Here is an 18,703-nt window from a genome sequence, read left to right as displayed (position 1 = left end):
TCAAATTTCACTAATTGTCCCAACGACGTCCTTTATATAAGTTAGCTCCCTGGTCTAGGATCCGGTTCAGGCTCACGCAGTGCATTTCATCTTCAAGTCTTTTGTCCTCCTTTCATCCCAAGCAGTTTCTCAGCCTTTTAAATCTTTCATAACATTGACATTTTGGGAAGAGTATAGGACATTTATTTTGTAGAATGTCCCTCAGTTTAGGTCTGTCTGATGTCTGCTCATAATTAGAATTGTGCATTTGAGGCAAGAATATCACACGAGAGAGGCTGCCTCCTTCTCAGTAACTCACACCAAGAGGCACACGATGTCAGTGTGTCTCATTATTAGTGATGTTAACTTCAACCACTTGGTTTAGTGGTAGCCACCAGGTTTCTTTTTTTTTTTTTTTAATTTTTTTTTTAAAGATTTTATTTATTTACTTGACAGAGAGAGATCACAAGTAGGCAGAGAGAGAGAGAGAGAGAGAGAGGAGGAAGCAGGCTCCCTGCTGAGCAGAGAGCCCAAAGCGGGACTCCATCCCAGGACCCTGAGATCATGACCTGAGCCGAAGGCAGCGGCTTAACCCACTGAGCCACCCAGGTGCCCACCACCAGGTTTCTTGAGGGTAGTTATCCTCTCTCTCCCTCTCTCTCTCTCTCTCTCTCTCTCGTAATTAGTAAGTAATTTGTGGGGAGATACTTTGATCTAGAATCCTGTTCCTTAGGATGCCTGGCTGGCTCAGTCAGTGGAGCATGTGACTCTTGATCTCAGGGTTGTGAGTTCGAGCCCCACCTTGGGTGGAGGGATTACTTAAATAAATAAAATTTTATTTTAAAAAAATAAATAAGGGCACCTGGGTGGCTCAGGGGGCTGGGTGTCTGCCTTCAGCTCTGGTCATGATCCCAGGGTCCTGGGATCTAGTCCCGTTTTGGGCTCCCTGCTCAGCAGGGAGCCTGCTTCTCCCCTTCCTTCTGCTGCTCCTCCTACTTGTGCTCTCTCACTTTGTCAGGTAAATAAATAACATCTTAAAAGAAATAAAAAATAGGGGCGCCTGGGTGGCTCAGTGGTTAAGCCGCTGCCTTCGGCTTCAGTCATGATCCCAGAGTCCTGGGATCGAGCCCCGCATCAGGCTCTCTGCTCAGTGGGGAGCCTGCTTCCTCCTCTCTGTCTCTGCCTGCCTCTCTGCCTACTTGTGATCTCTGTCTGCCAAATAAATAAATAAAATCTTTAAAAAAAAATAAAAAATAAAAAATAAAATCTTGCTCTTGAAAAAAATTAAAAAAAAAAAAAAACACCCAACAACACAAAAAAAATCTAGTCCTCACCAAGCTTAGGCCCATTAATTCTAGTATCCATTTATGATCCTGCCTGAATCAATCATTACTATCATGGGTGTAAAATCATGATTTCTCTAAATCTATCATTTCTTTCCCATTTATTTAACTGACATTCTATTGCAAGGAAGAGCTTTTCTGTATCTCATATATATTTTTAAAGATTTATTTATTTATTTTGAGAAAGAGAGAGAGATCACAAGTGGGAGAGGTAGGAAGAGGAGAGAGAAGTCCAAGCAGATTCCCTGCTGAATGAAGAGGCTGATACAGAGCTTGATTCCAGGATCATGAGATCCTGACCAGAGCTGAAACCAAGAGTTGGAGGCTTAATCAACTCTATCACCCAGGTGTCCCTATTTTTTAAAAAGAGATTTTATTTTATTTTTTTAATATTTTATTTATTTAAGAGAGAGAGCATGAGTTGGAAGGAGGGGTAGAGGGAAAGAGAGAAGCAGACTCCCTGCTGAGCAGGGGGCTAGCTAGTGCAGGGCTCGGTCCTAGGACCCTAAGACCATGACCTGAGCTGAAGGCAGATGCTTGATGAACCGAGCCACCCAGGCACCCCTATTTATTTATTTTTTTTAACTCCAAGAGGTAGAGATTTTATTTTTAAGTAACTTCTACACCCAACATGGGGCTTGAACTTATAACCTTGAGGTCAAGAGTTGCATGCTCCCCCAGCTGAGCCAGCCAGGCGTTCCCTTATCTCATACTTGTTTGTTTATTGTCTGTATGGACCCAAAGGATTCTTAGAGTGGATTATTTGTAATTATTAATAATAACAACTTATTGGGGTGCCTGGGTGGCTCAGTGGGTTAAGCCTCTGCCTTCAGCCCAGGTCATGATCTCAGAGTCCTGGGATCAAGCTCCACATTGGGCTCTCTGCTCAGTGGGGAGACTGCTTCCCCCCCACCCTGCCTGCCTCTCTGCCTACTTGTGATCTCTGTCAAATAAATAAATAAAATCTTTAAAATTTTTTTAACAACTTATTATAATTGTTATAAAATTTTATAATTATAAAATTGTCCCAGATTTGGCCAGTGGGTGAACTAGCCCCCTTTGGTTCCTCTGTGCATCCTGGATTCCCTATCAGAGCCTATGCACTCTGTACTACACTGCCTGTGGCTTGTCTAATGGTCCAGAAACTTTGAGTACCTAGCATATAGTAGACCCTCGATAAATTAATAAATTTATAAATAAATAAATTTAGTTTTTTCAACTAAAGTGAAAACAACAGCTTCCCTTTTGAAAATTTGCTAGACTCTACCTTTATTATCTCTAATAGTAATTCTAAGGCTAATTTCTCTAATTGTAAAAATAATTTGTGTTCGGTGTGCCTAGCTGGCTCAGTGGGTAGAGCATGAGACGCTTGATCTCGGGTTGTGCGTTCAAGCCTCATGTTGGTTGTGGAGACTACTTAAAAAAAATAAAATAAGGAGGAGGCACCTGGGTGGCTCCTCAGTTGGTGAAGCGTCTGCCTTCAGCTCAGGTCAAGATCCCAGGGTCCTGGGGGGATGCCTGGGTGGCTGCCTTCGGCTCAGGTCATGATCCCAGGGTCCCGGAATCAAGTCCTGCATTGGGCTCCCTGCTCCACCGGGAGCCTGCTTCTCCTTCTTCCACTGCCTGTTGTTCTACCTGCTTATTCTCTCTCTCTCTCTCTGCGTCAAATAAATAAATAAAATATTTTTTAAAAAACTGAATAAAGGGGACATCTTGGTGGCACAGTGGGTTAAGCCTCTGCCTTTGGCTCAGATCATGATCCCAGGGTCATGAGATCAAGCCCCACATTGGGCTCTCTGCTCAGCAGAGAGCCTGCTTCTCTCTTTCCCTCTGCCTCTGCTCTGCCTACTTCTGCTCTCTATCTCTCTGTCAAATAAATAAATAAATAAAATCTTTAAAAAAAAAAAAAAACTGAGTAAGGGGTGCCTGGGTGGCTCAATGGGTTAAGCTTCTGCCTTCGGATCAGGTCATGATCTCAGGGTCCTGGGATCGAGTCCCACATCAGGCTCTCTGCTCAGCAGGGAGCCAACTCTCCTCTCTCTCTCTCTGCCTGCTTCTGCCTGCTTGTGATCTCTGTGTGTCAAGTAAATAAATAAATAATAAAAGACTGAATAAAAAGTTATTGTAATGCATCTACTTTTTTTTTTTTTTTTAAAGACACATTTATTGGGGGCGCCTGGGTGGCTCAGTGGGTTAAGCCGCTGCCTTCAGCTCAGGTCATGATCTCAGGGTCCTGGGATCGAGTCCCGCATGGGGCTCTCTGCTTGGCGGGGAGCCTGCTTCTTCCTCTCTCCCTCTGCCTGCCTCTCCAACTACTTGTGATTTCTCTCTGTCAAATAAATAAATAAAATCTTTAAAAAAAAAAAAAAGACACATTTATTCAGCGTCATGATCAGACTATTACATTTAGCAATCAACAGCATGGGTGCAAAAAAAAAAAAAAATCTACATTAAAACCCTTTGTTGGAATGCTTTACACTTTCCACAGAATAGAAACTAAAATAACCTGTTATACAATTAGTCACAAATACAGTCCTCGAGTTTTTTTGCCCATACACATGAGTATTGTCTAAAACATGTCTTCTTTGTAGCAGCTAGGCCCTGCCACCACTGTGCTTGGCTGAGTTCACAAATCTGTTGTAACCTGTAGCTTCCCTGTCACTTCTCTGGCTCTCCTCTCCTGCTAAGCTTTGTTTCCTGGCAGTAATTAAAACCTTCTGCCACTGCCATAGCTGCTGCTGCTGCTGGAACCACCATAGCCACCTTGGTTTCGTGGTTTGGCGAAGTATTGGCCTCCACCACCATAAGGGCCAGAGCTTCTGCCTCCAAAATTGCCTCCTTTCATGGGTCCAAAATTTGAGGATTGATTGTTGTAATTGCCAAAATCATTATAGCTTCCGCCACCTCCAAAGTTGCTTCCATCATTACCAAATCCGTTATAGCCATCCCCACTGCCACCATATCCACCACCACCTCGACTGCCACCAAAGCCACCTCGACCACTGAAGTTTCCTCCGCGACCAAAGTTGTCATTCCCACCAAAACCACCTCCACGACCACCACCAAAGTTTCCAGAACCACTTCGACCTCTTTGGCTGGATGAAGCACTAGCCATCTCTTGCTTAGAGAGCGCTTTCCTTACTTCACAGTTGTGGCCATTCACAGTATGGTATTTTTGAATGACAATCTTGTCTACAGAATCATGGTCATCAAATGTTACAAAAGCAAAACCCCTCTTTTTGCCACTGCCTCGGTCAGTCATGATCTCAATCACTTCGATTTTCCCATACTGTTTGAAATAATCTCTTAGATGATGTTCTTCAGTGTCTTCTTTAATGCCACCAACAAAAATCTTTTTCACAGTTAAGTGGGCACCAGGTCTTTGAGAATCTTCTCTTGAGACAGCCCTCTTTGGTTCCACAACTCTTCCATCCACCTTGTGTGGCCTTGCATTCATGGCTGCATCCACCTCCTCCACAGTGGCATAGGTGACAAACCCAAAGCCTCTGGAGCGCTTGGTGTTCGGATCTCTCATTACCACACAGTCCGTAAGTGTTCCCCATTGCTCAAAATGGCTCCTCAGACTCTCATCGGTTGTTTCAAAGCTCAGACCTCCGATGAAGAGCTTCCGCAGCTGTTCAGACTCTGACTTAGAGATGATGGCGGTGGGAGGGGAGACTTTAACGATGCTTACTCGGCGGCGTCCACAGGCAGAAAGCTGCATCTACTTTTTAATAGGCCTTTTCAAATCAGTCTACCATTTAAGATGGTTTATCTGCCTGCTACTCCCCCTGCTTGTGCTCCCTCTCCCTCTCAAATAAATAAAGTCTTTTTAAAAGATTTTATTCATTTATTTGACAGAGAGACACAGTGAGAGAGGGAATAAAAGCAGGGGGAGTGGGAGAGGGAAAGGTAGGCTCTCTACAGAGTAGGGAGCCCGATGTGGGACTTGATCCCAGAACCCTGGGGTATGATCTAAGCCAAAGGCAGACATTTAACCAACAGAGCCACCCAGGCACCCAACACTTACCACACTTTTTATTTAACTTATTTACTCGTTCACATTTTTGGAAATCTGTTTTTTGCATTGAGTTCCACATAAACCCCATGAAGGAGGAACAATGCCTTGCTACATTTTATTCCTAGCCCTTCTAGTAGTGCCTGGTACATAATAAATGCTCAGTTAATGTTTGTTGAATGAATAAATACTGTTGTTCCTCTCTTCCATTGCCTTTGTCTCCCAGGCTCTTGGGTTGCTCTAGAAAGGGGTTGTTAAGGCCATTGTTCCAGCATCTTCTATGTTTGTTGTTTTTTATTGTTTTTACAATTTTTGGCGCTTTCCCAGTCCCCACCTTTTCTTCAAGGGACTGTACTTTCATTCATTCATTTGTTCACTTATTCAACAAGTATTTACTGAGTACCCACTATGCCCCCAGCACTGTGGAACACAGGTACTGCAGGCCCTTGGGAACAAAATGACTGCTCTTGGGAACATACAGTCTACTGGGAAAGAAAACAGAATAACCACATAAACATAATTATAAACCAGAGTAATGCTATGAAAGACAGGATAGGGGAACCTAGTGAGGGGATGGAGGTCAGAGGCTTCCCTGGAGGTGGGTTACCTATGCAATTGGTGTGGGGTGGGGTTGGGGGCAGTCATAAGAGCAAGTCAGGCATATGGAATAATCTGTGCAAGAGCCCTGAGGCAAGAAGGAACACAGGATATTGGAGGGAACATGGTGGAGCTGTGAGGGGAAAGACGAGGGCTGGTCTTGAAGATCACCTTAAAGATCCTGTACTTCCTCTAAGATCAATACAAAAGTTACTGATCCTGGGACGCCTGGGTGGCTCAGTTGGTTAAGCAGCTGCCTTCAGCTCGGGTCATGATCCCAGCCTCCTGGGATCGAGTCCCACATCGGGCTCCTTGCTCAGCAGGGAGCCTGCTTCTCCCTCTGCCTCTGCCTGCCATTCTGTCTGCCTGTGCTCGTGCTCTCTCCCTCTCTCTCTGACAAATAAATAAAATCTTTAAAAAAAAAAAAAAGTCACTGATCCTTACAAGGGACATGTATTGGAAAGGGGACCACTCCTGCTCTTTTCCCTCAGTGACCAGCTGCTCTGGGTTGTGGGGCAGGGAGGGGATGGGGAGCATCTGCTGCCTAAGGAGGATTCTCTTACCCCCAGGTGGAGCCCATAGAAGGGAAACACAGGGCAGATGTGGTGTCAGACTTTATTGAGGGGATTTCTGTTACTGACGAAAGGGTGAATTGTTGGGGGGGGGTGAGATTAAAGAGGAGAAGTGGGAGGAGCGTCAGTTCTGACAGGAGTGGGCTGAGGGGATTATAGGGAGTGGGGGGAGGGGAGGCACCAGGGACCTAGGGGAGGGCAGAGGGAGGAAAAGGCTCCAGTGAGAGGGGGCAGGGAGGAGAAGTGAAGGCCCCTTAGAAGCCATGGTTGAGGACTGGGAGCAGGTAGTCTTTTCAGCAGAGGAGGCAGGCACCCAGGCTGGGGAAATGGAAAGGGTCCCAGACCTCATGGAGGCCTGCTGCCTGGCGCTGGCCTCCTCACTTCCGGGCACCCAGGGCCAACGCGATGATGAAGCCCACCACCAGCAGGAACATGGCGACAGACAGCAGCACTGTGATGACCACCATGCCCCCCGTCCGGGCCATTCCCAGTCCAATGGATTCCACCTTCCTTCCTGTCAGAAGAGGCAGGGGAGGCCTTGGTGGGCAGGAGGAGCCCCTGTCCCAACCTGAGGCTCTCTGGCTCACCCAGATTTCCTTCATCCATTTATTCAACCAACCAGTCAGCTGAGCCACACATTCATCACGTAAACGTTTATGAAGCATCTCCTGTGTTGGCCACTGAGGACACAGAAACTAATTGGACACGATCCCTACCCACAGAGAACCTTTAGTTTATGAGATGAGTCGACAGGCAGTTAAAAGGCCAAGGGCTCAGGGCTAGGATACAGGTACACAAAGAAGCTAAGGGAGCCCAGGGAAGATTTGGAGGGCCCTGATTTACTTACGAGGAAGTGTGGACATTGGGATCTCTCTACTGGACTCAGTGGATGTCCCCTTCGTCACTAGGTAGGAAATGCTTTTGTGGAGAGGTTTGGGAGAGAGAGGAGAGACTCCTCAGTGATTATCTGGGATTTGGGAAGAGAGGGAGAGAGCCCAGGCCTCCCCCTTCCTAGCCGTGCCTTCCTCTAGGCTCTTGATCCCTTCAGCCGTATCCTTACTTTCTTACCCCAAACTGACCAGATCCCTCCCCACCAGCAAATGTCAGGACCCATCTTCTCTCCCTGCACCCCCTCCCACAGGTGCCCTGGATCTGGGACCTACTAGTATTTGGTTCCTGGCACGAGGTCTGTCACCTGGTATGCGCTGAGCCGGGTGACTGTGAAGCCGGCCCCGCTGTCCACCACACTCACCAGCTCCCTGCGCCCACGGCATGGAGGCACCACGAAGCTAGATTTCACCACTGGGCAGCAAGTTGGGGGTGAAGTATGGAATATGAAATATGGGTGGCCCAGGAGAAGGGTTATAGGAAGGCAGGAGCTGGGGAAGGGGTGCAGATGGTGTCCTGGGTAGGGTCTCTGGGGATCAGGGGGCCACCCTGGGAGGGGGTAGCAAACCTTGGCTGTCATTGGCTCTCCGGACCATGAGTGTGGCATTGCCCCCTGTGAGGTGACAAGGGGGCAAGGCAACCAGCAGGCTCTCCGTTAGTGCGGGGGACAGCAGACCGGAGATGCTTGAGATGTTGAAGTCTGCTGGGGGGCCAAGAGGGAGTTCGAGCTGGGGCAACCAATCCCCTTCCCCACCATCAGATGGGGCCCTGACCCCTGGGGGCCATGTCTAAGGATGCAGACGCCTCCTCTTCCACTCTGCCACGCGTGGGCAGAACACAGGCCTTTGCTCATCTGACCACCAGGTGGCAGGCTTGGGCTGCAGAAGCTGGGCTGTCCACCAGCGTCCAGGCTCTGGATGCCAGTAGGGGGCGGCCACCAACCTTACCGGGATTCTTAGCCTGGGGCCCTTTCCCACACCTCTCTGCCTCCCGGGTTTGGAAGAGGACCAGGAGTGTGCTTTGAGCTCAGTGACTGATGCCTGGTCACTGCCATCACCGGCCCCCCACCCCAAACTGGCCAGACCAGCTCCTCTTCGAGGGCCCCGAAGGCACAGTGCCTCCTGCGCTGGACGCAGAGTCCCTCCCCACACCCCACCAGAGATGGCAGAGACCTGCAGCCCCCAGGGCCAGGACAGTCAGCAGAATCAGGATCAAGGGCCAGGTCCGGACGGGCAGCAGGGATGCCATAGCTGGGCCGGGAGCTAGAACAGGAGCTGGCTGGCTGTGGCTTCTAGAGGCAAGTGAGGCCAGGCCCCTGCGGTGGCTGATTTTGTCTTGGGGTGGGAGTGGCTGGAGGGGAATCCAGTCCAACCTGCCCTTTGGGCCCTACAGCCTCAGGGCAGGCCCCCCAGACAGGTTTTTCAGGCCAGAAGTGGGGATGCCCTAGCTGGATCTTGCCGGCTTAGTCAGCTGCAGAGGGGCTGGGTTATTAAGGTGGGGGTGGAAATCACCCCTTCCCCTAGAACTCCCACATATTAGGGCCTGAGCATTCCTGCCTGCACGTGCCTCTGGAAGTGTGGCCTGTTGAGGATGGCTCCCCACAGATGTGGGGAGCCTTCCAGAAGGGCAGCAAGTTCTGAGATTGTCCTAGTGTGCAAGAAGAGGAGATGAGTGCTGAGGGGCCCCAGACAGGGCCTTCGACGAGCAAGGATGGGAGGGAAACTGAGGCTGGTAGTAGGGGATGGGGGCAGCAGAGCTAAGGGTTCCAACTCACGGAGGCCAGTGAGGCCCAGACACTGCTGTTCGGGGAGAAGCAGAGGGGTGTCCGTGCCAGGGAGTGTGTGGGAGTCAAAGTCCTCTGGAGGGGCCAAGAGATGCTAGGGAAGACTTTCAGAGAAACAGGAGAGGGGGGCACCAGCCCTGTCCTGTAGAGAAGGGCAGTCAGCCTCAGTCGGCACCATTGTCAAACTGATGGAGAATGGAGGAGAGAGAGACTTGGCAGGAGAAAATAAAAAGACACACAACCCCTCTGACTACATCCCCCACCCCTGGGCTCAACCAGACAGAAGCGAGAGAGGAGTTGGGGAAAGCGAGGAGAGATGAGGAGAAAGTCCTCGCAATGGGCACAGGGCATGGGCCACCATACTTCTCATTCTAGCCACTGTGGGCTGTCCATGTCACTGGCTCTCTTTTGTAGGTGTGGAAACAGACTCAGAGGGAGACTTTGCTAGGAGGGACCGAGAGCTACATCCCTGAAGGTTGTCTGGACGCCATGAACCATTCTCTCTTCCCCAGTCCCAGAGAAGGGCCAGGGTCCTGTAAGGAAGTGGCGGGGGGGGCTATGTCCTTACCCCCATGATGGGAGGGGGAGCTTCAAAGCTGGAGTGCTAGCATGGGGTGACTGTGAGGCTAGAACTCATGGACCCAAACAGAGGGTAGGAGGCTCTCAGACCATCTCTGGTCCACATTTCCGGGGCTGATTTATCACTAAGGATCTCACTGAGAGGAAGGTTCTGATTCAGTGGGTCTGAGGTGAAGCCTGAAAGTCTACATTTCTAATAAGCTTCCAGGTAACGTCAACTGCCTCGTCTGAGAGGCCCAGACTGAATTACCACATGCTCTGTGCTGTGCCCCTTACACACACACACACACACACACACACACACACAAGCAACAGATCCTCTTTGGAGGAGATAAGGGGCAGATGTGTTTTTCCCAGTCTCTCAGGACAGGCTGCCTTGGGGTGAGGAATTGAATTCTGTGTTTTCTGGGCCTTGGCTTTTGTCTGCCTACCACCATCCTACAAACCGAAAGAGGACTGTTTGCACATTGCGGAGAACTTTGGAGAGAGGGAACAAAGTAGGTGCTGGCATCCTAGGGGTGAGGGGATCTTCCTGGTGCTCTTGAAATCCCATCACTGACCTGGAAGGATGTGGACCCTGGGGCTGGGGAAGTATCTCTTCCAGTCCCAAACCAGGAAGCAGAAAGGAGGGGGGCAGGTTAAGTGCAGGCTGGGTTGTCTTGGTTCCACACCACAGTCCACACCCCGTCTGAAATTAGGAGTGGGACAGAGTGGGGTAGGGCAGGGCAGAGCTCTGCCCGGATTTTAAAGGGCTAACAAGGCCCTGTGCCTTTAAGCCTTCCCTTTTCCCTCCAGCCCCCCTTCCCTACCCCGGCCCTCCCCAGGTTTCTGGAGGAACTGAGAGTTGCGTCTTCTCCCTGCCCTGCCGAGCTGCTCACTGGCTGCTCTGGAGGCTGTGCTTTGCGGTCTCCATGGAAACCATTAGTTGCTAAGCAACTGGAGCATCATCTGTGCTGAGCTCTCGCATCTAATTATCCCATCACAGCGGCCGAGAAGGGTTTGGGGAGCTGCAAGGAGGGGGAGGCCAAGCGCAGGAGCAAGAGGATAACTCTTTTAGCAAAGCAGATTCATTGACACGCTGAAGTCATTTAAAGCCACAGCACCCTGGGCCTCTAGGGGATGTCTTTGCAGTTTGGAGGAAAGGAACCAGGGCCACAAATGCCTGTGGGGTCTCTCTTTTGGACCCACTCTCTAAGCTGTCTCCCCCTCGGACTCTTAATTCTAAACTCACTGAAGTTTCCTCTTCTGCCCCCTTCCTTCCTCATCCCATACCCAAGTCAACAAACATTCATGAAGTACTCGGAGTGTGTGCGAGGCACCAGGAATACACAGGCAAAATAAGTTTCTGCCTCCAGGGAGTTCTTGATCTCTCTATTTTGCCTGGACTAAAAGATCAGCTCTTAAAATTGACCTACTCTTGCTGAATTATAGTACTCTGTGTCTGTTCCCAAACTGTGGTAGTTCTATAGCCAGAGGCTCGCAGATCAGAACCCAGGTCTGTCTGGTATTTCGCCGGTTCTTATTCTATAATGCAGCTTTTCTGCCTTGCCAGTCCATTAGAAACATGTCCACTGAGGCAGGTCATTATCTGGGGTCCTGGGATGGAGCTCCCCCTACCCCGCATTGGGCTTCCTGCTGGTGGTGAACCTGCTTCTTCCTCTTCCTCTACCCCTCCTCATCACTCGTTCTCTCTCTCTCTCTCTCTCTCAAAATAAATAAATATAATCTTAAAAAAAAAAAAAAGGAACCATGCCCACTTGACTCCATGGGCCTGTGAGCCTCTGATGGGGACTATTGTCCTCCTGTTGATAAGTGGTACCATGTGACTTTAGCTGAGTCATTTTAAACCTCAGTTTTTGCACCTATAAAATGGGAAGACTTAAAAAAAAATGGGAAGACTTGTTCCTTTTCTGTCATCTAGCAAGATGTGACAGGTGTAAAAATGCTTTAAAATAAAGGTGTGGAAGGAATGCTGGAGATCACTGTCACAATAGGCAGGAGCAGACTGAGGGAATCCTGGGGACTTGGACCAAGAAGCAAGACGTGGTGTCACAGAATGTTGGTCTCATGGGAAGTGGCAAAGCCTCTATCCTTGAGATCTGAGGAAAAGGCTAAAAGAAAAAAATATGTGTCATGCAGGGTTGGAAGAGACCCGGATGCTCCTTTCTTTTTTCTTTCTTTCTTTTTTTTTTAAGATTTTATTTATTTATTTCACAGACAGAGCTGACAAGTAGGCAGAGAGGCAGGCAGAGAAAGAGGGGGAAGCAGGCTCCCCGCTGAGCAGAGAGCCTGATGCGGAGCTCAATCCCAGGACCCTGGGATTATGACCTGAGCTGAAGGCAGAGGCTTTAACCCACTGAGCCACGCAGGCGCCCCTCCTTTATTTTTTCTAATGTTCCCTATGATGCAACCACTTACCCCAGCTCTTCCAGCTTTGTGACTTGGGCCATGTTACCTACTTAGGTACTCCGAGCTGCAGTTTTCTCTTCTGTAGACAGGGTATAGAATCTGTCTCATTGAGATATTATGACCATCACTCAAGCTAATTTATTTAAGAGTACATAGCATGATATCTGGTTCAATAAATATTAATTTAAGTAATTCATCTTATCCTCTCCTTTAACCCTTACTGCAGATGAAAACTAGAAGCTCAGAGGCAATAAATGAGATTCCTGAGGTCCCAGAGCTAGTAGCTAATGAGGTGGGATACAAATTAGAATTTGGGGACATTTAGCTATCTCAGTTAGTAGAGCATACAACTCAGGGTCATGAGTTTAAGCCCCATATTGCGTGTGGAGCCTTCTTAAAATAAATACAGTAATTAATTTTTAAAAAATCAGAAATCAGGGGTTCAGTCAGTTAAGTGTCTGCCTTGGGCTCAGGTCATGATCTCAGGGTCAAGCCCTGCATTGGGCTCCCTGCTCAGCAGGAAGTCTGCTTCTCCCTCTCTGTCTGCCCCGCCCCTTGTTCTCTGCCTTTCTCTCAAATACATAAATAAAATCTTTAAAAAAAAGAAGAAGAAGAAGAAGAAGAAGAGGAACCCAGACACCAGAATTTGGATTTCCAACTGTGTCATTGATACAGAGGGCAAGTGACGAGATATGGGCCAGCTGTACCTTGTACACCAAGCAAGCCCCCGGGGCCCCAGGCACACAGGAACTGCCTGTCCACTCGTGTTTCCATTTAGGAGGTATTTGTTGAACAAGTCCTCTGTGATGGGCTCCAGGATAGATGAGATACGGAGAGGACAAGAAATCACTCCTGCTCTCAAGTTGCTAAGTTTTGGAGAATGAACCAGTTGAAATAAGCAGAAGGGGATATTCCAAAAAGGGAACAGCATATGAAAAGGCTCAGAGAAGTGAATTATCCTGACACCTTCAGGGAACTGTAAACAAATATATCTTGGCTAGAAAGAGGGATGCAAAGATGAGCAGGACAAGATCTCCAGCCACCAGCTGGGTCACTGGACCAGTATCCTGTGCTAAGAAGTTTGATTTTTTAACCCTGAAGAAAACAGAGAGTCTTTAAAGAGTTTTAATGGTGGAATGAACATTTTGGGAACAGTGTGGGAAGGGATTGGCAGTGGTAACGGATCAGCACGTTGGGTCAGGGTTAGTCTGTGTGGCCAGCAGAATCCAGCAGAAGCAATGATCACTTCTGAGACTAGATCAGAGAAGGAATGCATCCTCCTCCTTGCTCTCTCTTGGATAACTCACTCTGGAGGACGTGGGAGCACTGCTATGGGGAGGTCCATGTGACAAAGGATTGAGGCCTCCTGCCTACATCCAGCATGGACCTGAGGTCTCCAGACAATAGCCGTGAGAATGAGCAAGCCTGGAAGCAGACCTCCAGCCCCAGTCGAGCCTTCAGATGACTGTGGCCCAGGCTGACATCTTTTGCGGCAACTTCACAAGATACTCAGAATAATATCTGTTTTTACAAGTTGCCAATAGACAACTCACACAGATATCTTGGGAAATTTGATGAAAATGACATTTTCATAGTTGCGTGTATGAGTCTGGAGCACAGAACGGGGAGGGGGTGTTAAAGAGAGGGAAAGTGGGCAATGGTTGAAATTGTGGTGTGAGGGGGAACGAACCTGGGTGGCTCAGTGGGTTGAGCCTCTGCCTTTGGCTCAGGTCATGATCCTGGGGTCCTGAGATTGAGCCCCACATAGGGCTCTCTGCTCAGCAGGGAGCCTGCATCCCTTCCTCTCTCTCTCTGCCTGCCTCTCTGTCTACTTGTGATCTCTGTCTGTCAAATAAATAAATAAAAATATTAAAAAAAAAAAAGGTAAAGATGTAGAAGGGGAAGGGGTGTGACTGATGTAGAGACTTCTGCAGGAGGGAAAAAATGGTGTTCAGATCAGAGGTGGAGGCATTAGCCTTTAGCCATAGGAATGACTCTCTCTCTCTCAACAGAGAGAAAAGATTGGGCAGCAATGCAGAGAAATTGTGGGGGAGAGGGTGGGGGAGAAAGGGGGAGGGAAGGAGCAAATTAAGGTAGTTCCTTCCTGATGACCTCCACTCTCTCTGGGAAGTAGAAAACTCAATTGGGAGAAGGGTTTGGGGTCTGAGGAAGGATGAGAGTTTGAGTAGCTATTTATGGGAAGAGGAGGACATGGCTACCAAGGGCCTTGAAGAAGGCTGTCTGATGGTGGCGGCCCAGCTGAGCTTGGGGACCACTCATTTTCAGGGGCACTGGCTGCATTAGTCAGGGTTCTCTGGAGAAACAGAACAGACAGGATGTGTACAGAGAGAGAGATTTATTTTAAGGAATTGGCTCATGTGATTGTGGAGGCTTGGCAAATCCACAATCTGAAGGGGGAGGCAGGCAGGCTGGAGACCCAGGAAAGAGTTGCAATTGGAGTCCAAAGGTAGTCTGCTGGCTGAATTCCTTCATTTTAAGGGAAGGGAGAGGGGAGGTCAGTCTTTGTTCTATAGGGCCTTCAACTGATTGGATGAGGCTCACCATACCATGGGGTAATCTGCCTTACCCAAAGTTCACTGATAGAAATATTCACCTCATCCAAAAACCATCTTCACAGAGCCATACAGAATGATGTTTGACAAAATATCCAATCATCCTGGCCCAGTCAAGTTGACAGATAATACTAACCATCATACTGACCTTGACATTTTGGGAGCTTTTCAAATTACACAACAGCTTGAGTGCAGAGATGATACAACTGTCAGGGCAGACTGACTCAGAGTTCAGGTTTCCAAGGCATAGGAGGTATAGGGTGCTGGGAAGAGTAAAAGGCTGGAGACCAAGATGCAGGCAAGTTATGAGAAGGGGCGAAGGATGGGACGGGAAGAATGCTGAAGAGTGAGGTCAAGGTCGAATAAAGATGTGAGAAGAGAGGAGGAACAGGGGAGTGCGGCCTGGGACGGGACAGAGAGTGGCAGCCATCCAGGTGGCCACTGGGGAAAGAAAGCCAAGGTCTTCACTGCAGCTGGATGGAGCACAAATATGTGAGGCCAACAGGATCTGCAGACCCCAGTGTCTCCAGGAGCCAGGCAGAGAACAAAAGCAGTAAAACAAGGTGAGTGAATTTGGGGCCAACTGGAGAGAGTACAGGGGCAGAAGCTCTGGTTCAATGGGAAGCGTTGCCTTGAGGAAAGGGGGTACCTAAGGCAGTTGTGCCTCCTCTTTTTTTTTTTTTTAAAGATTTTATTTATTTATTTGACAGAGAGAGATTACAAGTAGGCAGAGAGAGAGAGGAGGAAGCAGGCTCCCTGCTGAGCAGAGAGCCCGATGTGGGACTCGATCCCAGGACCCTGAGATCATGACCCAAGCCGAAGGCAGCGGCTTAACCCACTGAGCCACCCAGGTGCCTTTTTTTTTTTTTTTTTTCAAGAGAGGCCAGACATCTGAATTTGTATGTAACATGGTCTTACTTTCAAATTCTAAACAAACATATATTATAAAATGCACTTTGTGAGCCAAATGATAAACTTCTTTGAGGCCAGCTTCACCCCTGGGGGCCCCAGATCGTGTCATCTGGAACCCAGTGTTAGAACAGGAGTCGGTGGAGACGCCTGGGTGGCTCAGTTGGTTGGGCATCTGCCTTTGGCTCAGGTCATGATCCTGGAGTCCTGTGATGGAGCCCTACCTTATCCCTGCTCAGTAGGGAGTCTGCTTCCCCCTCTGCTCCCTGCTCATGTTCTCTCTCACTATCTCTCTCTCTCTCAAATAAATTTTAAAAACCTTAAAAAAAAAAAAAAAAAAAGAACAGGAGTAGGTGTTTTGCTAAGAGAGCAAGGAGGGAGACTGAGGTTGAAGGGCTAGAGGCTGGAGGGCTGTTAAGTACCCAGGAGTTCAGTGTCATACTTGGCCAGAGCCCCAGCAAGGAGGGCTTGTGATGGAAGGGGAGGGAGAGAAGGAACAGACAACAGGCACAGAGAAGGAACCACCTGGCAAAGGCCTGGCCCCTCAGGTTTTCCAGAGATGGTAAGGAGCCTCTAACAGGGTTGAAGTAGGAAAGTGGCAAAATGCAGTTTGGTTGGAGAAAGATTATTGCAGGAGAAGGTGGAGACTTGATTGTGGGGTAATTAAGCCTTAGGTCTGAAGGAGAGCTAATCCATCCAAGAAATAATGGTGGCTGAATTAACATGAATTAATTTATTCAATAAATGTTTATTAAATGCCTTTGCACCAGTCACTGCGCTAAGTACTGAGCATTCAGAGGTGAACATGATTGCTCTCCTGGAAATTATGGTATAATGGGAAATACTGGAGTCCGCTCTACTACACTGCAGCGGGAGTTTCGTAGAAAAAGTAATGCTAACAGTTACTTACCGAGTGTTTACCACACGTCAGGCACTGCGCTAAGTTTTTCATTTATTTCCTTGCTTGATCCTCATGGCAACCTCTGGAAGGGGGGTGGGTGGTACTGTTACTATCCTCATTGTATTAATGAGGAAACTAAGGTCAGCGACATTAAATGACCTGCCAGAGAGGCTCCTCATGGAAGGGGCAACTTCTAAGGGCTTGGGAAGTCCTGAGGGCTTCCTGGAGGAAACAGTAATTAAGTGAAGCTCTGAAAGTTGAGTAGGAGTTCCCAAGGTGAAGGTGGAGGGAGGAAAAGGGGAAGAGGAGAGGTTGTTCTAGGGTAAGGGAGCTGCAAAGTCTCAAAGGACTGAAGGTTTAGTGTAGAATTTGGGGAAGTCATTGGAGAAGTAGCCAGGACGAGATGAAAAGCTTTGTAAGCCCCTTTAGAGAATTTTGATTTTTTTTTTTAAAGAATTTTAATTTTTATCCTAAGGATAAAAAGAAGCTGTTGAAGGGTTTTAAACTGGAGAGTTTCATGATTAAATTTGTATCGTAAAGGGGTGCCTGGGTGGCTCAGTAGGTTAAAGCCTCTGCCTTTGGCTCAGGTCATGATCCCGGGGTCCTGGGATGGAGCCCCACATCGGGCTCTCTGCTCAGTGGGGAGCCTGCTTCCCTTCCTCTCTCTCTGCCTGCCTCTCTGCCTACTTGTGATCTCTGTTTGTCAAATAAATAAATAAAATCTTTAAAAAATTTTGTATCGTAAAATGATGGTTTTTGCTGCAATGGAGAGATGGCGTTGGACGAATAGCTGGGAGATATTTCAGATGTCTCTTGACACACTGCTGAGATAAGATTCTGGGCAAAAAATGACCAAAGATGGAATTTTGGGGTGATGGTTTGATTGGGAGGTTCTACGGGGCAAGGTGGGGAGCAGAGCAAAGGATGCCCGCCCCCCCCCCCCCCCCCCCCCCCCCCCCCCGGGCCCTGGCTTGGCTGATGGTGGCACTGCCACTAGCTGGGGGGTGGGGGGCAGGACTTGTGGGGAGGGGTTGGAGAGCTGTCACTTTTGAACTCACTGAACTGAAGTGCCTGAGGGACACCCAGGAGAGGTGTGTGGTTGGAGCTCAAGAAGCCTGTGGGCACCTGTGTGGCAGCTTGGGCCTGAGAGAGGAGCGCCAGTCAGTGAGAAGACAGGACAGAGCCTGGGGGCCGCCATCATGGTCAAAGGGAAAGAGGAGACAGCAAGAGAGCCTGAGAAGCTCCCCTCAAAGGAAGAAGAGCCAGGAGAGTGTGGTATCCCAGGTACCGAAGAAGAATGCTCCTAGGGGCCATGCTCCACAGCAAACTGGTTCACAGGAATGGGAGAGATTTGAAACGTGCTCCTTGGCTTGGGCAAGTAAGAGTCATGGAGGTTCCTTCCCTCTGGGAGTGAAGGTGTGTGAGTGAGGGTGCCTGGGCCAGGCAACAGGGTGTTGAAGGACTGACAGTCTGGGTCTGGGATTCCATGAAGGGCTAAGAGACCAACAGCCTAGGGAGGGCAGGTGTGCAGGGGGAGGGTAGCTTTGAAGAGTCTCCTTCCCCCACTCCCTCCACCCCCACAGTTCCTTACCACTTGTACCTCAGGCTGGGTGCCCTTCCCGGTTCTCTGTGGGAACCTATGGTGGGCTCAGGGAAGGAGGGCAGGAGGGGCTTCCTGGGATGTTGGTGGAGTGTGGAGAAGGGGTGAAGGGAAGCAGAAGTGAGCTGGTCTGGGGCAGCCTTCCCTTCAGGCCTAAGGAGGAAGGAGCTCTATCCCCTCCTCCCCCTCTACAGGGGTGTGGGGCAGGGACCGGGAGCTCAAGCCCCGCATACAGGGGATCCAACAGAATCCTGCCCTGCAGGCCTCTTGGGGTCCAGCTACTGCTGACCCCTCTCCACTTCTGAAGGTCTGTGGCTGGAGCTCCAGCCAGTCCCCAGAGAGAACAGGGAGGTGTCTCAAGGTGGTTGCTAGGAGGAAAAGCAGGGCACAGAGGAAGGTCCCCCCCCAACCATCCTTCGGAATCCCACCCCACCCTCTGGCAGGAAGGGGTGGTCTTGGCACTGCTACCCAAGGTCGCAGCCCCCTGAACTCTGCCTTCTCCCATCTCCTTAGGCCCTGTTTGATATGCACATCAGATCCGTGCCCTTTACA

At 49.1% G+C, this 18,703-nt stretch overlaps 2 protein-coding genes across 3 annotated transcripts; both read right to left on the bottom strand.

Moving 5' to 3' along the window:
- Positions 1-3,681: 3,681 nt before the first annotated feature.
- Positions 3,682-4,974, bottom strand: LOC131836841 (heterogeneous nuclear ribonucleoprotein A1-like). Its single transcript, XM_059182727.1, has one exon. The coding sequence runs from the start codon at positions 4,855-4,857 to the stop codon at positions 4,030-4,032; it is 828 nt and encodes a 275-aa protein (XP_059038710.1). The 5' UTR covers positions 4,858-4,974; the 3' UTR covers positions 3,682-4,029.
- A 1,576-nt stretch (positions 4,975-6,550) lies between these two features.
- UPK2 (uroplakin 2) lies at positions 6,551-10,626 on the bottom strand. 2 transcript variants are annotated; one of them, XM_059155957.1, is made up of 7 exons: positions 10,569-10,626; positions 10,320-10,447; positions 8,570-8,659; positions 7,966-8,097; positions 7,673-7,811; positions 7,357-7,427; positions 6,551-7,023 (listed from the first exon to the last, which is right to left on the bottom strand). In XM_059155957.1, exons 3-7 carry the CDS (start codon positions 8,643-8,645, stop codon positions 6,887-6,889), a joined length of 555 nt encoding a protein of 184 aa, XP_059011940.1. In that variant the 5' UTR covers positions 8,646-8,659; positions 10,320-10,447; positions 10,569-10,626; the 3' UTR covers positions 6,551-6,886. The 2 variants fall into 2 exon arrangements, with proteins under 2 accessions (XP_059011940.1, XP_059011934.1); XM_059155951.1 differs by lacking the exon at positions 10,569-10,626 and having other exon boundaries at positions 8,570-9,713; positions 10,320-10,396.
- Positions 10,627-18,703: the final 8,077 nt, after the last annotated feature.

This window comes from Mustela lutreola, chromosome 1, assembly GCF_030435805.1.
Source record: "Mustela lutreola isolate mMusLut2 chromosome 1, mMusLut2.pri, whole genome shotgun sequence".
NCBI lineage: Eukaryota > Metazoa > Chordata > Mammalia > Carnivora > Mustelidae > Mustela > Mustela lutreola.
The sequence above is the reverse complement of the archived record's forward strand: the minus strand, read 5'-3'. Positions and strand labels throughout refer to the sequence as shown.